We start from the raw sequence: 19,152 nt of genomic DNA on the forward strand, positions 1-19,152 counted from the left end.
ATGTCATAGATAGTAGGAGTCCAAGACGCATCCAGCCATCCTCTTAATGCTTTTTCCAAACCATTTTGATGGGGTTTCCATCAATTTCTAACCTTTTTCTAAACCATACACCCTCTCTTCTTCAGAGCAGCGGGTGCCTGGTTTGATGCTCGGGTCTAACCTTTTCATTGTATTAATTTGTACTCGAGCACCCGCAATATTTGGCTGAGCACTGCAATGTGCCGAGCATAGCGATGCTCGAGCCGAACAGCAGTTTGGCCGAGCATGCTCGCTCAATGCTATTGAGGCCCCGTCACCTCACCCCCTCTAGAAAGCTCAACAAGTGGAGGAAACCAGTGCAACTCATATTCTAGGACAGGCTGCTGGCAGCCATTTTAAATCATTCCTAGAGAACCCCTTTAATAATGTCTGTACATCAGTTTACCTTTTTGATATGGATTCAAGGCGAAATCAGAATCCTCATTTCTGAAGAGATCATAATTTTCATGAGGGTCAGACTGTGTATCTAAGAACAAGCAGACACAACATTGGATGTCATTAACATCACATGTTCCCAAAAACTCAAGAGCACTAAAGTTGTATAAATCCCCACAATACTAAAACAATGATTTATTTCCCAGCTAGCATTCTCTACCTAATTCTGAAAGGGAATCTATTAGCACATGCATTCTGTCTGAGAGCAGCATAAATTAGTAACCATAAAAGACATATATTAGATACAATGTTACCTTATTAAACCAAGAATTTGCCACTAAACATAGAAAACCTAAACTATTCCCAGTATAAAAAAATAACTTAAAAAATGTTATACATTACTTTATTGATTAATAAAATTTAGCTAATTACTCAAATGTCATTATATCAGATACAATTAATGTTAGATTGGCTGCTACAGTACCTAACATGGTTATGGATTAGCATGACTAAAGAGAGTGCTACAAAGATACATCAATAATGACTAGAGATGAGTGAATCAAATTTCACAAATAGGATAAATTCAATTTGCCGCAAAGCCGAATTTCCTCGTGCTTTGTGGTAGTGAATCGATTTAACCTGAAATAGTGTAAAAAAATAAAATAAAATACCTCCTCCATTTACTCACGAGAAACCACCCCCCGCCATCTTGATTGAAGATCTCTGCCAAAATCTTGTCCATGGTGACGTACAGCATGACGTCACCACGCCGGCAAGCGTGACAAAGTCATCTCGGGCCGCACGAGATTTCGCTCCAGATCTTCAAGCAAGATGGCGGTGGCTGGCCCGTTGCGAGCAAATGGAGGCAGTAAGTATGATTTAATTAGTTTTTTCTCTAAATTTCACACGCTTTTTACTCTCAGATGTTGCGATCATGTATAAACACAGGATATGAGGGGTAGAATGATGGGGAGCGGTGGTATCGCCGTTCCCTGTCATGGCACTCGCTACTCACAAATAAAAAAGTCATTTTTGTAAAATTCGGAGGAGCACCCGAGTTGAATTTCCCAATACTTCACTCATCTCTAATAATGACCAATAAATATATTCAAAAAGTGCAAATGCAGGATTAATTCATAAAAAATATGAATTAATCAAACCTTATGTGGCTACAATAGTTCACTTCTCCAACAAACAAAACACAGCAAAGTGACCAAAAATAATGACTAGAGAGGAACGAAGTATTGAAAACTTTGATTCGGCTGCTTCACCGAATTTTACAAAAAAATTGCTTTGTGACGAATTACCTCTGAGCTGATCGCCGCATCTGATAGTAATAACAGTGTAAAATTTTAAAAATTCATAAAATCATACTTACCATACTTACCTTCTTCATTATAGATCCAGCAAGAAATCTCATGTGGCCTGTGATGACGTCATCACATCAGCCAACATGGTGATGTCATACGTCACTGAACATGGGATTTCGAGCGGGATCTTCAATCAAGATGGCAGCAGCCAGCTCTTCACGCTCAAATGGATGATGTCAGTATGATTTTTTAAATTTTTTACTGCCATTCAGGGAAAAACAATTTTTTTTACCACAAAGGAAATTCCGCTTCACAGTGAATCAAATTTTCCCTGAAATTCGGATCAAACTCCGCTTTGTGGAGTTCGATTCGCCCCACACTAATAATGATGTGCTACAATGTCCAAAACAGACTGGAATGCCATTAGATAATATTAATTTTGTGAAACGCGTCAAGGTGTAAAGGAACCGCACTACAGTATAGCATGTCTCATGCTTTTTATTTTGTACATGCACCTCACTGGGTAATATGTGCTGGGTTTTGTTTGTTGGAGAAAAGGACTATTACACTCTCATAAGGTTAGATTAATTATTATTGTTTTCATTAACCCCTTCACTCCGATTCACTTTTTATCTTAAATCACAGGCAGATTTTTGCAAATCTGACATGCTTCACTTTATATGGCAATAACTTTGGAATGCTTTTACTTATCCAAGCTATTCTGAGATTGCTTTCTCATGACACATTGTACTTCATGACAGTGAAAAATTTGAGTTGGTATATTTCACCTTTATTTATAAAATAATCCCAAATTTACCAAAGATTTTGAAAAAAATCTAAATTTTCTACATTTGAATTTCTGTACTTTTAAGACAGATAGTAATACCACATAAAATAGTTATCAATCAACATACCCCATAAGTCTACTTTATGTTGACATATTTTCATAAATGTCATTTAATTTTTTTTAGGACGCTAGAAGGCTTCAAATTTCAGAAGCAATTTTTCTAATTTTCACCAATATTTCCAAAACAATTTTTTTAAGCACCAATTCAGTTATAAAGTGATTTTGAGGTGCTTACGTAATGGAAACACCCCATAAATGACCTCATTTTAGAAACTACACCCCTCAAAATATTAAAAACTTTGTTAACCCTTGAGGTGTTTCACAAGAATGAAATGAAAATGGAGGTGAAATAAAATCTTGCAACACAGCAAAGGTTAACAGCAAAATAAACCTCAATATGCATTACTCTGATTCTGCAGTTTTCAGAAATACCCCATATGTGGCAGTAAACTGCTCTATGGGCATGTGCCAGTGGTCATAAGGAAAGCAGCGCCATATGGATTTTGGAGGCAGATTTTGCTAGAATGGTTTTAAGGCGCCATTTTGTATTTGAAAAGACCCTGGTATACCCCTACAGTAAAAACCCTCAAAAAGTAACACCATTTTCAAAACTACACCCCTTAAAGAATATATTAGGGGGTACTTAGCACTTTAACCCCCTAAGCGTTTTACGGAATATAAAAACACTTAATTGTGAAAATGAAAAGTTTCATTTATTCGAATAAAATGTTGTTTTAGCCCCAAATTTTTCATTTTCACCAGAAAAGCACCCCATAATTTGTTACCCATTTTCTTCTGAATACGGCAACACCACATATGTGGTGGTAAACTGCTGTGGGAGCGCATGGAAGGATTCAGAAAGGAAGGAGCGCCATATGGCTTTTGCAGTGCAGATTTTGATGGATTGGTTTATGGGTGCCATTGGTTTTCATTTTTTAATTGACTATCTTATGGTCGGGACTAATTTTTTGTGGGATGAGGTGACATTTTAATTGGTACTTTTTTGGGGACAAGACTTTTTGATCACTTGGCATTGCACTTTTTGTGAGGCAAGGTGACAAAAACTGGCTGTTTTGGCATATATTTCTTTAACATTTTTTTAGAGCATTCACCTGAGGGGCCATCTCATGTGATCATTTTATAGAGCAGGTTGTTACAGACGTGGCGATACTCAATGTGTCTATTTTTTTTCTTTTTTTTAAGTTTTACACAGTGAAAGCCTTTTTGAACAGAATAAAATCTTGTTTTTCTGTTGACATTTTCTGAGAGCCATATTTTTTTATATTTTTCGGGTGATTGTCTTTGGTAGGGGCTCTTTTTTGTGGTTTGATTGGTACCATTTTGAGACTTTTTGATTGCTTGGCATTACAATTTTTGTAAGGTAATGTCTCCAGAAAATGACTTTTTTTGGCACTGTTTTTATTTAATTTTTTTATGACGTTCACCTGACGGGGTGGATCATGTGATTTTTATAGAGCTGGTGGATACGGACGCGGCAATACCTAAAATGTTTACTTTTCTTATTTTCCCTATTTTTTGCAAAAAAATGTAAACTTTATTTTGGGAAAAGGCCACTTTTTTTTTTACTTGAAACTTAAAAAAATTGTCAAACTTTTGTAAAATTTTTTTGCAATTTTTTTTTTTTCACTTTATTTTTTGGCCCACTCTGGGACTTCAACTTTTGGGCGTCTGATACCCTGTACAATGCGTTACAATACTTCTGTATTGTAATGCATTGGCTGTAAGTGTATTACACAGGGTAATACACTTAGGCCCCTTTCACAGGGGCGAGTATTCTGCGCGGATGCGATGCGTGAGTTGAACGCATTGCACCCGCACTGAATGCCGACCCATTCATTTCGATGGGGCTGTTCACATGAGCGGTGATTTTCACGCATCACTTGTGCGTTGCGTGAAAATCGCAGCATGCTCCTCTTTGTGCGTTTTTCACGTAACGCAGGCCCCATAGAAATGAATGGGGTTGCGCGAAAATCGCAAGCATCCGCAATCAAGTGCGGATGCGGTGCGATTTTCACGCACGGTTGGTAGGAGACGATCGGGATGGGGACCCGATCATTATTATTTTCCCTTATAACTTGGTTATGAATACAGAATGCATAGTAAAATAGCGCTGGAGGGGTTAAAAAAAATAAAAAATAATTTAACTCACCTTAGTCCACTTGATTGCATAGCCCGGCTTCTCTTCTGTCTTCATCTTAGCTCTGTGGAGCAACAGGACCTGTGGTGACGTCTCTCCGGTCATCACATGATCTTTTACCATGGTGATGGATCATGTGATGACCGGAGTGACGTCACCACAGGTCCTGTTGCTCCACAGAGCCAAGATGAAGACCGGGCTACGCGATCAAGTGGACTAAGGTGAGTTAAATTATTATTATTTTTTTAACCCCTCCAGCACTATTTTACTATGCATTCTGTATTCAGAATGCTATTATTTTCCCTCATAACCATGTTATAAGGGGAAAATAATACAATCTACAGAACACCGATCCCAAGCCCGAACTTCTGTGAAGAAGTTCGGGTTTGGGTACCAAACACGCACAATTTTTCTCACGCGAGTGCAAAATGCATTATAATGTTTTGCACTCGCGCGGAAAAATCATGCGTGTTCCCGCAACGCACCCGCACATTTTCCCGCAACGCCCGTGTGAAAGAGGCCTTACAGCTTCCTGCCTGTTAGATCCAGGGGGCTGGATCTCACAGGATAACAGGGATAGCAGCCATGATGCCTAAGGAAGGCATCGAGCTGCTGTCCAAGCCATCGGGTCCCCGTCACAGCAGTGGGGGACCTGATGGGAGTAGGGACCCTGCACGGACATCGCAGGTGCCGCGGTCAGTGCTGACCGCGGCACATCTAGGGTTAATGCGCCAGCATCAGTGTATTCACCAATGCCAGGCATACAGCATGGGTCCGGCTATCAGTCACTGCAGGACCCATGCAGCTGATCGGGTGCAGCTCCTGTGCCCGTCCGATCAGCGCACCGTAGTGCTACGGCGCTGGTATTTAATCCACAGCTGTCGTCGCCGTACAAGTTCGGCGCTGGTAGCGAAGGGGTTAATTAATGCATTTGTACTTTTTTTAATGACTATTATTGGCTAATTGTGTGAATTTTACTTGTCAATTACGTAATATATTACAATTTATTTTTGGAGTTATTTCTTCACTTACTGGGAATGGTTTACGTGTTCTAAATTAATAACAGGCACACTATTTCACCTAGGTGTCTCATCTGTAATGGTCCTGCATACTCGTACTGTAAGCTGTGTCAACCCCGCCTTCCTGTCACTGACTGACCGCTCCTTGGATCAGACCAGTTAACTGACATCCAGTAGTTGCTCTTCAACCATTCGTTGTGCTGAGTTTTTATCTAATTAGAGGCATTTCTTGCTTCTCTGAGGAGACTTCCAAGCACAGAGTTAAGAAAATAACAGCGGGATTTTCTTACTTCTGTTATATAGTTCCCACTGACTTTCCTGATTCTGTTCCTGCTTGCTAACTACTCTTCTGCAAGTGACCTAAGTTTATTTATTTATTTTTTATAATGACTGATCTGAAGCTGATGTGGCAGGCTGATCTGCGGCTGGTTTGAGGCTGATCTGAGGCTGATGGAGCTTGGGGGGTCTGATATGAGGCTCATGGAGCTTGTGGGTCTGAGGATCTGATCTGAGGCTGATGGGGTCTGATCTGAGGCTGATGGGGCTTGGGGGTCTGATATGAGGCTCGTGGAGCTTGGGGGTCTGGGCAGAGGCTGATGGAGCATGGGGTCTGATGAAGGTCTGATCTGAGGCCTGGTTGAGCTTGGGGGTCTGATTTTGGGGTCTAATCTGAGGTCAGATAAAGAATAGGGGTATGATTTGGAGGTTTGATCTGAGGTCTGATAAAAAAAAAATATATATATATATATATATATTATTATTTTTTTCCTCCTCCAAGTCCTAGGTGTGTATGGTAGCTCTTCTCGTTATCTGACAGAAACTACTGCATTTCTGTCACTTGTTCTACTGTGGAACTATTTATAAAAAAAACTAAACAAAAACACAAACATGGTATTATGTGTGCATGCTTGTGACAGTATGAGGCAACAATGTTGTCCTTTTCACAATTAAAGACAATGGGGGAGATTTATCAAACTGGTGTAAAGTAGAACTGGCTTAATTGCCCATAGCAACTAATCAGATTCCTCCTTTAATTTTTCACAGCTCCTTTGAAAAATGAAAGATGGACTCTAATTGGTTGCAATGGGCAATTAAGCCAGTTCTACTTTAAACCAGCTTGATTAATCTCCCCCAATGTCTTCCGTGGCAGCAAAATGTAAGCAAAAATGTTGGTGATTGCTTCAGGCTAAAGGGTATTTCAATGTTTAAACTATAACGAAATCATGAAGCAACAAGAAAAAAAACATCAATCTGAACTGATCAGGGTGGTTTACCTCTTCCTCCGAAATCCAAGTAGTCATCATCCGGTGAACAGTTTTGAGTTTCAGACTGTGCATCTGAAAAAAAACACGAAGACATTTGATGCCATAAACGTCAACTATTGCTAACAGCACAAGAACAACACAGTTGTATAAATCCTCACCGTACTGAGACCGTTATTTCTTTACCCAACTAGAGGAGGATCTGTCATCACATATAATATGATGGAAGCTCGAAGCAGTAAAATACACATGGGTTTCACTTAGGAGTCTGCTATGGGTGAATGTCTTGTGACATAGAAGTCCAGCATATTCTTGAGATATCATCCCTGCCTTACTGTCACCCATTATGCAAAATAACCGTGGAGCCCCAGTTATGGGTGTCACAAAATCAGCTTGTGACTGACGAAGATAGGCCCTGAGCTATAGGAGTTGTCATCATTGAGCAGTTTATTGGAGGTCACACATGAAATTGCAGGAAATGTTAAAGATATTTCAAGTTCCCATACTGAATCAAATCCAGGAGGAGAGAACGCCTCAGCTTGTTCTCACATCTCCCAAAATATGACTAGTGCCCCCAGTCTCAGAGTTATCCATAAAACACATCCCCCTCCCCTGTCTGTACTATCACTAGCAGGGGCAGGGGGTTCACTACCCCCAAGGGTAAGGAATGCTTTGAAGCGCGGCCAGAGCACTGAGACCCCTGTAAAGTGTAGATGTGTCTCCTGAGAGTCACAGAGGTCATCAGCATACCTTATCTCTGGTAGCAGAGGAATCTGAAGACCATCACTTCAACCCCCACTATGTAACACGACACACACTGACTAATGAAAGAAGCACATTGTGTCACAGTCAACGGTGTCACCGGGTTTTCAACACAGTGAAGAGATCACCCGTTTTAGAGATCAACAAATCCACCATATTAAGTGGCCCCTATGTCAAAATCCATCTGTGTTACAAGTCTTCAGGATGTGATAAGTGGTGATGAGCGGCAGGGACTATATTCGAAATTTGCGATATTTCACAAATAATTTGCCAATTATTCGCTATATATTCATGAATTTGCGGATCTCCGTTCATTATTTTGCTCATTGCGAAAATCGGCAATGTAATATTTGCGTAATGTGCGTGCGCAAAATGGGTGTGGCCTAGTTTAGCAACTGTTTTCAACCTAGCCGAAGTTTATATACAGTAAAAATTTCGGCAGACTTAGTTTTGTTCTACTTATTTGATGTTACTCAGACACCTATTAAAAATGAGTTGTGTTTACACCTCCTTAACGCGGCCAAAATACTGATACCCAAACTTTGGCTTCAACAAGACCCTCCGACTATAAGAGAATGGTTGATGGAAGTATTGAAAATACGGGACTTTGAGAAACTTAAATGGACCCTAGCGTACAATCTTAAGAAGTATCAAGATACTTGGGACGTGTGGGACACTTATTTGACCCCGGAGAAATATGCATGCTTGTATTCAAGTCCGAGTCTGTGATCCTGACTTGCTGATTAATGATACTGTTCTGTTGCCTTTAGACACTTATTCGTCTTTACTGATTAGATGACTGGTATTCCTTTTATGTTTTTTTTTTCCTTGTTTTCAAAGTTTATACTGTTTATGCCCCCCCCCATCCCCCCCTATCCTTTGTCTGTTTCCCTTTATTTCCCAATTTCCAATGTTTATCTTACATTGATGTTTTGCAATCGTCAAATTTTGTTTTCGAACAGTGTTTATGCTTGAAGTGAAGCAACTTAAGTCATGCACTGTATTTCTTTGATATATGTTGAAACTTACTTTCAAAAATCTATATTTGCCTTTTTTCTTGGCGATTGAAAATAAAATATTTACAAGAAAACATGGTTGGCAGTAATTTTCACGACTGTGAGGAAGAACTCCTGATCACTGTAAGTAATTTGACATTAAAGCAGTGTATTTAATTACATTCCACATGCACATCAGAACAATTTATATGCAGATAGAGTGTTTTTTAAAAATTCGCGATTGCTAAAATCAGCTAATGATGTGAATTGTTTTTCACAATACACACAACTTCACATTTTATAAGGTCTCGGTAGATATTAATGATTGGTGCACTAAGCATTGCTCTGACAAAGACATTGGAACCTTCTCATTTGCCCACAAGCTTGAAGGGAGGTTACTGTTGAATATTTACAAATACGAATATCTAGCACTATATTCTAAATATTTGCAAATTCTCGAATAGCCAATATTCACTATAAAAATCTGTGATTCGAATTTTTGCGCTCAACACTAGTGACAAGGGATAAATACCTAAGTCAGTTATCCTTCCACAGACAGCTGTTTTGGGGTGCTATCCTTCATCAGTATGGAGTAGGATTCTGCCTAACCGGGAGCAATGCCTAGGAGACTACTCATAAGCTGGATCTTGACATAGGGACCACATAATACGGTGAATTTGGTGATCTCTAAAGCGGGGAGACGCCTTTGCTTCATTTTCCTTCCCTGGAGGGATATCTGGTTTTCACTGTGTTGAAGACCCATAACTGGGGCTCCACGGTTATTTTGCATATTACTGTTTCTCAGGGAGCTTTGCAGTTTGGATTGCTGTGTTGAGACTCTTCAATGAGGCTTTGCAGTATTTTTTGTAGCTGTTACCCTTAAGATCAGCTATTGTTTTGTTTTACTGTCACTGAGAGACGGTGTTGAGTCAGAAAAGTGGACAGGCATCCAGCGGCTGCTCTTCAGACATTTCTTAACCCCTGTACTGACCACAATATGCCCTTTTAACAGCAGTCACTAAGGGACCTTAGTCTAAGTGCAGCGTGCAGTGGAGAGCAGGAGCTCGACTCTTAGGCCCCTTTCACAGGGGCGAGTATTCCGCGCGGATGCGAGGCGTGAGTTGAACGCATTGCACCCGCACTGAATACCGACCCATTCATTTCTATGGGGCTGTTTACATGAGCGCTCACTTGTGCGTTGCGTAAAAAAATCGCAGCATGCTCTATATTCTGCATTTTTCACGCAACGCAGGCCCCATAGAAGTGAATGGGGTTGTGTGAAAATCGCAAGCATCCGCAAGCAAGTGCGGATGCGGTGCGATTTTCACGCCCGGTTGCTAGGAGACGATCGGGATGGAGACCCGATCATTATTATTTTCCCTTATAACATGGTTATAAGGGAAAATAATAGCATTCTGAATACAGAATGCATAGTACAATAGCGCTGGAGGGGTTAAAAAATAATAATAATAATAATTTAACTCACCTTAGTCCACTTGATCGCGATGCCTGGCATCTCCTTCTGTCTCCTTTACTGAACAGGACCTGTGGTGAGCATTCATTACAGGTCAAGGATCTGTGGTGACGTCACTCCGGTCATCAGATTATCCATCACATGATCTTTTACCATGGTGATGGATCATGTGATGACCGGGGTGATGTCACCACAGGTCCTTGACCTGTAATGAATGCTCACCACAGGTCCTGTTCAGTAAAGGAGACAGAAGGAGATGCCGGGCATCGCGATCAAGTGGACTAAGGGGAGTTAAATTATATATATATATTTTTTTAACCCCTCTAGCGTTATTTTACTATGCATTCTGTATTCAGAATGCTATTATTTTCCCTTATAACTATGTAATAAGGGGAAATAATACAATCTACAGAACACCTATCCCAAGCCAGAACTTCTGTGAAGAAGTTCGGGTTTGGGAACCAAACATGCACAATTTTTCTCACGCGAGTGCAAAACGCATTACAATGTTTTGCACTCGCGCGGAAACATCGTGGGTGTTCCCGTAATGCACCCACACATTTTCCCGCAACACCCGTGTGAAAGAGGCCTTACATGACAGAAAGGCTCCTGCTCTAATGGCTCAGATCAGCAGAAGCTCTGATCCAGCTAATTCAACCCTAGATACTGCAGTCAATACCATGGCATCTTAGTGGTTTAGAGAGAGAGGGCTTCCTCTGTCAGGCACCAGCACTACTGTTGAGCGAATCGAAGTATCCAAAGTTATCCAAAACTATGAATTAACACATGTGGAATTATATACATAACAAACAAGTGTGAAACAACTGAAAATATTTCATATTCTAGGTTCTTCAAAGTAGTCACCTTTTGCTTTGATTACTGCATCGCACACTCTTGGCATTCTCTTGATGAGCTTCAAGAGGTAGTCCCCTGAAATGGTCTTCCAACAGTCTTGAAGGAGTTCCCAGAGATGCTTAGCACTTGTTGGCCCTTTTGCCTTCACTCTGCGGTCCAGCTCACCCCAAACCATCTCGATTGGGTTCAGGTCCGGTGACTGTGGAGGCCAGGTCATCTGGCGCAGCACCCCATCACTCTCCTTCATGGTCAAATACCCCTTACTTTCAAAGTTTTCCCAATTTTTCGGCTGACTGACTGACCTTCATTTCTTAAAGTAATGATGGCCACTCGTTTTTCTTTACTTAGCTGCTTTTTTCTTGCCATAATACAAATTCTAACAGTCTATTCAGTAGGACTATCAGCTGTGTATCCACCTGACTTCTCCTCAACGCCACTGATGGTCCCAACCCCATTTATAAGGCAAGAAATCCCACTTATTAAACCTGACAGGGCACACCTGTGAAGTGTAAGCCATTTCAGGGGACTACCTCTTGAAGCTCATCAAGAGAATGCCAAGAGTGTGCAAAGCAGTAATCAAAGCAAAAGGTGGCTACTTTGAAGAACCTAGAATATGACATATTTTCAGTTGTTTCACACTTGTTTGTTATGTATATAATTCCACATGTGTTAATTCATAGTTTTTATGCCTTCAGTGTGAATCTACAATTTTCATAGTCATGAAAATAAAGAAAACTCTTTGAATGAGAAGGTGTGTCCAAACTTTTGGTCTGTACTGTATATTGCAGGGAGATGTTATATGTTTGTCTGCCGACTAATAATGATATAATAATTTTATAAAAAATTTTTGGGTAAGAGAAGCAATAAAAAATGGCAAATCGACCATTTTGACCCTTTTTTCTGTAACGCCATTCTTCGTATTGGAATTTATTTTATTTTTTTAATAGTATGGACGTTTTCGGTCACGGTTTATACTCATGATGTTTTTATTTATTGTTATTTAGGTATGTATTTTTTAATTATTCGGAAAGGCTGGGTGATTTAAACCTTTATTTTATATATATATATATATTTTAACATTTTTATTTATTTTTTGATGATTTTGAAGCTCATATATGAGCCTATTAACTATGCTTTTTAATTTTTCATTTTGTACTATCAGGGATTTTTAAAATGGGTTTGGACTGAGAATTGCTCATTTCTTATCCTGGCCTGCTATCTGTTGGCCAAAATAAGAATTGCAGCAAGAACACTATCAGTCTCATCAGCGAGGCTCATAATGTTTAGCACAACTACCGATGCACTCATTGGCCGCTGAGGTTTTTGATCATTTAGATGCCGTGATCTCACTTGATCAAGGCACCTAAAGCCTTCAATTACCGCGATCATGGTAATTAGCTTCAGGTCTCTGCCGTTTAAAACAGCAAAGATTTGCCAGCCATGATGCCTGCTGCACATGCCAGCGGGCACCATGTCCCCACATCGCTCCAGTGCTGTACATGTACGGAGCTGGTAGCGAAAGGGTTAAAGACAATATCTAGCACTATATTCTAAATATTTATAAATTCTCAAATAGCCAATATTCGCTATAAAAATTTGTGATTCGAATATTCACGCTCAACACTAGTGACAAGGGATAAATACCTAAGTCAGTTATCCTTCCACAGACAGCTGTTTTGGGGTGCTATCCTTCATCAGTGTGGAGTAGGATTCTGCCTAACCGGGAGCAATGCCTAGGAGACTACTCATAAGCTGGATCTTGACATAGGGACCACATAATACGGTGAATTTGGTGATCTCTAAAGCGGGGACACGCCTTTGCTTCATTTTCCTTCCCTGGAGGGACATCTGGCTTTCACTGTGTTGAAGACCCATAACTGGGGCTCCATGGTTATTTTGCATATTACTGTTTCTCAGGGAGCTTTGCAGTTTGGATTGCTGTGTTGAGACTCTTCAATGAGGCTTTGCAGTATTTTTTGTAGCTGTTATCCTTAAGATCAGCTATTGTTTTGTTTTACTGCCACTGATTGACGGTGTTGAGTCAGAAGAGTGGACAGGCATCCAGCAGCTGCTCTTCAGGCATTTCTTAACCCCTGTACTGACCACAATATGCCCTTTTAACAGCAGTCACTAAGGGACCTTAGTCTAAGTGCAGCACGGTTTTGCGTGCAGCGGAGAGCAGGAGCTTGACTCTTACATGGCAGAAAGGCTCCTGCTCTAATGGCTCAGATCAGCAAAAGCTCTGATCCAGCTAATTTAACCCTAGATGCTGCATTCAATACAATTGCATCTTAGTGGTTTAGAGAGAGAGGGCTTCCTCTGTCAGGCACCGGCACTACTGTTGAGCGAATCAAAGTATCCAAAGTAGTCTTCGATCTGAAGTTCAGGAAAAATTTGATTTGCTGCAAATCGGAATTTCCTCATCCTTTGTGATAACAAATGAATTTTCCCTGAAATGGAGGTAAACAAATATCAGAATCACGTCATCCATATGAGTACGAAAAGGCCGCAGCGGCCATCTTGATTGAAGATCCCACGCAAAATCTTGTGTACAGTGTTGTATGATGTCACCACGCTGGTCAGCGTGATGACGTCATCACGCACCACGCGGGGTCTTCAGTCAAAATGGCCATGGTGGCCTCTTCTCTCTCAAATAGATAAGGTGATGAATGCGGCCTCTGAGGGTTTCATTAATGGGGGGGGGGGGCAATCGCCGTTCCCCGTCATAGCTCCCGCTACTTACACAGAAATGCGCTTCGTGACGAAGCAGTCAAATAAAATCTTTATAAACTTTGATTACCTCTAATTGTCACTACTGCTGTACTATGTCTGTATGTGGCAGCCTGGGGCCTAATGAAGGCCTCAATATCTTCCTGCAGTGTATGCCCTATTAGGCTGTGTCAGACAGATAGAATAATATCATTATTGGTTGGCAGACAAACATATAACATTTCCGTTCAATATATATTTATATAACCCTGCCTCATCAAAATGACCTTCCATTCATGGGAATGAATACAATCAGGATTCACAGATATGACATTTTAGAGGCTACCTTGGATGCCAATATTTATTTATTTTCTGGATCGGACAGTACATGAATACCTACGTCTGTTTTATCATCAGTGTATGACATAATTGTTACATCATTTTTTATCGGTGATTCAACATATGCTCACCCTAACTTACCTTTTTATGGTGTAATTATATGTATCTCACGTATAATCTTATATTCTATTTCGAAGTCTTACTAATCTCACTGTATTTATACGTATTGTTTATTTTTAAGTATCATCCTATTTTATACATTTGGTACATATATTGTGCCTTTTTAATTAATTAATAAACTACCCAGGCAATTTGTAGCAATTTTGTCTTCTATAGCCCAGATGGTGAGTGCTCAGCCTTAGGCCTCTTTCACACGACCGTTTTTTTTTTTCCGTTTTGCGGGCCGTTTTTTGCGTTCTGTATACGGTCCGTATACGGAACCATTCATTTCAATGGTTCCGCAAAAAAAAATGGAATGTACTCCGTATGCATTCCGTTTCCGTATTTCCGTTTTTCCGTTCCGTAGAAAGATAGAACATGTCCTATATTTGGCCGCAAATCACGTTCCGTGGCTCCATTAAAGTCTATGGGTCCGCAAAAAAACGGAATGCATGCGGAAATGCATCCGTATGTCTTCCGTATCCATTCCGTTTTTTTGCGGAACCATCTATTGAAAATGTTAATCCCAGCCCAATTTTTTCTATGAAATTACTGTATACTGTATATGCCATATGGAAAAACGGAACGGAAAAACGAAACGGAAACCGAAACACAACGGAAACAAAAAAACGGAACAACGGATCCGTTTAAAACAGACCGCAAAACACTGAAAAAGCCATACTGTCGTGTGAAAGAGGCCTTAATTAATACTTTTTATATACTCTTTCTGACTGGTTGAGTCATTCTGGCTTTGCAGCACCCACTTCATAGTTACTGACAGGGTGAGCCACTATATCCTTCAAACAAGTTGTGCTTTTTAATGCCATCATTAATTATGACATAAAACATAGTGGGAAGTGGTAAAAAAATTCCAAATGGGGTGGAATTGGAAAAAAAAAACGCAATTCATCTACCGTTTTATGGGTTTTGTTTCCACAGCGTTTTGTCTGTGGCAAAACTGACCCATGACCTTCATTCTCTGAGTCAGTACAATTACAACGATACCCAATATATATAGGTTTTGTATGTCTAAATAGTGTAAAAAAAATGTAACTTTGATAAAAAAAAAAAATTACATCACCATATTCTGATCCCCATAACTTTTTTATACTTATGTCTACTGAGCTGAGTGGGGGTTCAGTTTTTGTGGGAAAATCTGTAGTTTTTATTCATACCATTTTGGAGTGGTCATGACTTTTTGATCACATTTTTTAAATAAAAGAAGCAATAAAAAATGGCAAATTGGCCATTTTGACCCTTTTTTCTGTTACGCTATTCATCGTATTGGAATTTATTAATTTTTTTATAGTATGGACGTTTTTGGTCACGGTTATACTCATGATGTTTATATTTATTGTTATTTAGGTATTTATTATTTAATTATACAGAAAGGGTGGGTGATTTAAACTTTTATGTTTTTTTTATATATACATATATATATATATATATATATATATATATATATATTTTAACATTTATTTTTTTATTTTTTTTGTGATGATTTTGAAGCTCATATATGAGCCTATAAATTATGCTTTTTAATTTTTAATTTTGTACTATCAGGGATTTTTAAAATGGGGTTTGGACTGAGAATTGCTCATTTCTTATCCTGACCTGCTATCTGGTGGCCAAAATAAGAATTGCAGCATGAACACTATCAGCCTCATCAGCGAGGCTCATAATGTTCAGCGCAGCTAAGGTCCCTATCAGTAGGACTTTGGAGTTTAAGAGGAAATCCACACAAACACGGGGAGAACATGCAAACTCCATGTGTATGTCTTTGAACATTTGAAAAAATGCTTTTTAATGGAAAAAAATTGCAAAAATTAAAACCCCTCCGTGGCAGCAAAATGTAAGCAAAAATGTTGGTGATTGCTTCAGGCTAAAGGGTATTTCAATGTTTAAACTATAACGAAATCATGAATCAACTCAATCATAAAATGCATAAAAGATAGTACAAGAAAAAAACATCAATCTGAACTGATCAGGGTGGTTTACCTCTTCCTCCGAAATCCAAGTAGTCATCATCCGGTGAACAGTTTTGAGTTTCAGACTGTACATCTGAAAAAAACACGAAGACATTTCATGCCATAAACGTCAACCATTGCTAAAAGCACAAGAACAACACAGTTGTATAAATCCTCACCGTACTGAGACCGTTATTTCTTTACCCAACTAGAGGAGGATCTGTCATCACATATGATATGATGGAAGCGCGAAGCATCAAAAGACACATGGGTTTCACTTAGGAGTCTGCTATCTGCGAATGTCTTGTGACATAGAAGTCCAGCATATTCTTGAGATATCATCCCTGCCTTACTGTCACCCATTATGCAAAATAACCGTGGAGCCCCAGTTATGGGTGTCACAAAATCAGCTTGTGACTGAGGAAGATAGGCCCTGAGCTATAGGAGTTGTCATCATTGAGCAGTTTATTGGAGGTCACACATGAAATTGCAGGTAATGTTAAAGATATTTCAAGTTCCCATACTGAATCAAATCCAGGAGGAGAGAACGCCTCAGCTTGTTCTCACATCTCCCAAAATATGACTAGTGCCCCCAGTCTCAGAGTTATCCATAAAACACATCCCCCTCCCCTGTCTGTACTATCACTAGCAGGGGCAGGGGGTTCACTACCCCCAAGGGTAAGGAATGCTTTGAAGCGCGGCCAGAGCACTGAGACCCCTGTAAAGTGTAGATGTGTCTCCTGAGAGTCACAGAGGTCATCAGCATACCTTATCTCTGGTACCAGGGAGATGTGAAGACCATCACTTCAACCCTCACTATGAAACACAACACACACTGACTAATAAAAGAAGCACATTGTGTCACAGTCAACTGTGTCACCGGGTCTTCAACACAGTGAAGAGATCACCCGTTTTAGAGATCAACAAATCCACCATATTAAGTGGCCCCTATGTCAAAATCCATCTGTGTTACAAGTCTTCAGCATGTGACAAATAATGATTAGCAGCAGGGGCTATATTCAAATTTGCAATATTTCACAAATAATTTGCAGATTATTCGTTATATATTCGTGAATTCACGAATTTGCGATCTCCATTCATTTTTTTGTTCATTACGCAAATATTACATTGCTGATTTTTTTGCAATGTGTGTGCGCAAAATGGCTGTGGCCCAATTTAACAACTGTTTTCAACCTACCCGAAGTTTGATGCGATTAGAAAACATGGTTGGCAGTAATTTTCTCGACTGTGAGAAAGAACTCCTGATCACTGTAAGTAATTTGACATTAAAGCAGTGTATTTGATTACATTCCACATGCACATCAGAACAATCGCTTTATATGAAGATAGAGTGTTTTTTAAAATTAGCGATTGCTAAAATCGGCTAATGATGTGAACTGTTTTTCGCAATACATACAACTTCACATTTTATAAGGTATTACTGATTGGTGCACTAAGTATTGCTCTGACAAAGACATTGCAGCCTTCTCATTGGCCCACAAGTTTGAAGGGAGGTTACTGTTGAAAAAAAAAAATCTCGAATATTCTCGAATACGAATATCTAGCACTATATTCTAAATATTTGCAAATTCTCGAATAGCCGATATTTACAATAAAAATTTGCGATTCGAATATTCGCGCTCAACACTAGTGTGAGGAATGTCCACACACCCACCATTTGCTAAAAGATAGCAGAGTTAGTGAACTCCACAGGGGTTCTGGCTTCAAGGAAGCCACATGCGTACGAATTCACACCTCAACCAGCCAGTACGAAGGTCAGCTAATCCTATAGGAATACCTCTCCGTAGGGGGTCTCAGCCCTTGCCCAGATCTATCATTTCCTCCCAGACATCATGGAACTGGCAGTTCATAAGAAATTATGAATCGCCCGTCCATCCCAGACATAGGTCAAATATATTTATGCGATCCTGGGGCAAAGACTAACATGCCCATGGTCATAGATTGGAGGTTGGATGCCAGGGAAGGGAGATATACATATCTCCCCAGAGAAACCCAATAACGGTACCATGCTTGGACTCTAATTGTAGCTGGAACCCAGGTGGGTCTGTTGGTCCCAGAATCATCTCACTGTTACCTTCTGGTCTGAAGCTATGAACCCTAAAGGGTATTGTGGGTCATTGAGCTGCCAGGCTCAGCAGGGAGGGGAGCGGGGACCATTCCCAGAGGCAGGAAGAGGAGGGGCCGGCTACAGTTTAAAAGGCTTATGCCAGCAAGCGGGCATGTCTTTTTCTGAAAGGGGGTCACATCGTGACATGTGTTTGGAGAGACCTGGAAACTGCTGACATCACTGCCCCCACGTGACCGCAGCCAAGGACTATTCCACCATCATAACCCAAAGGAACATTCATCTACCCGGTAAATGATTTTTATTCAGTTTAATCCTGTTTGTACCATACTACCTGTATTCGTAACCTCAGACCACTGTATATATTCTTTGTGTATAGTGTGTTATCTAGTGTGCCCTTAAAGGGCTTCTGTCACCCCACTAAACCTTTTTTTTTTTTTTTTTGTTGCTTACTTATAATCCCCACACTGCGATTTATGCCTACATAATCAAATTAATCATTTTGGTCCTGTAGAACATGCTTTTAAAATATGCAAATTACCTTGCTACCAGCAAGTAGGGTGGCTACTTGCTGGTAGCAGCCGCATCCTCCAATCCTAAAGACGCCCCCTCCGCATTGTGATTGACAGGGCCAGGGAACGGGATCTTTCTCTGCTGGCTTTGCCTGTTAGCATTCAAAATCTGGCGCCTGCGCCGCGGCCGTACCTGTCTTCAATCGGCGCAGGCGCACTGAGAGGCGGCCGCTTGCTCGGCCGCTCCATCCTCAATGCGCCTGCGCCGGGTGTAGATGTGACGT

General features: G+C 40.2%; 1 protein-coding gene across 3 annotated transcripts in view; it reads right to left on the minus strand.

Annotated features, from left to right (window-relative positions):
• Positions 1-19,152, minus strand: part of LOC122927080 — a 216,483-nt gene that overhangs the window by 65,264 nt on the left and 132,067 nt on the right. For all 3 annotated transcript variants that reach the window (XM_044278654.1, XM_044278655.1, XM_044278653.1), the window contains 3 exons: positions 16,302-16,364; positions 7,023-7,085; positions 425-505 (listed from right to left, as the gene is read on the minus strand). In XM_044278654.1, the coding sequence (XP_044134589.1) occupies positions 425-505; positions 7,023-7,085; positions 16,302-16,364 (207 nt within the window). The remainder of the gene's footprint in view (positions 1-424; positions 506-7,022; positions 7,086-16,301; positions 16,365-19,152) is intronic.

The sequence above is a fragment of the Bufo gargarizans genome, chromosome 2 (assembly GCF_014858855.1).
Source record: "Bufo gargarizans isolate SCDJY-AF-19 chromosome 2, ASM1485885v1, whole genome shotgun sequence".
Lineage (NCBI taxonomy): Eukaryota > Metazoa > Chordata > Amphibia > Anura > Bufonidae > Bufo > Bufo gargarizans.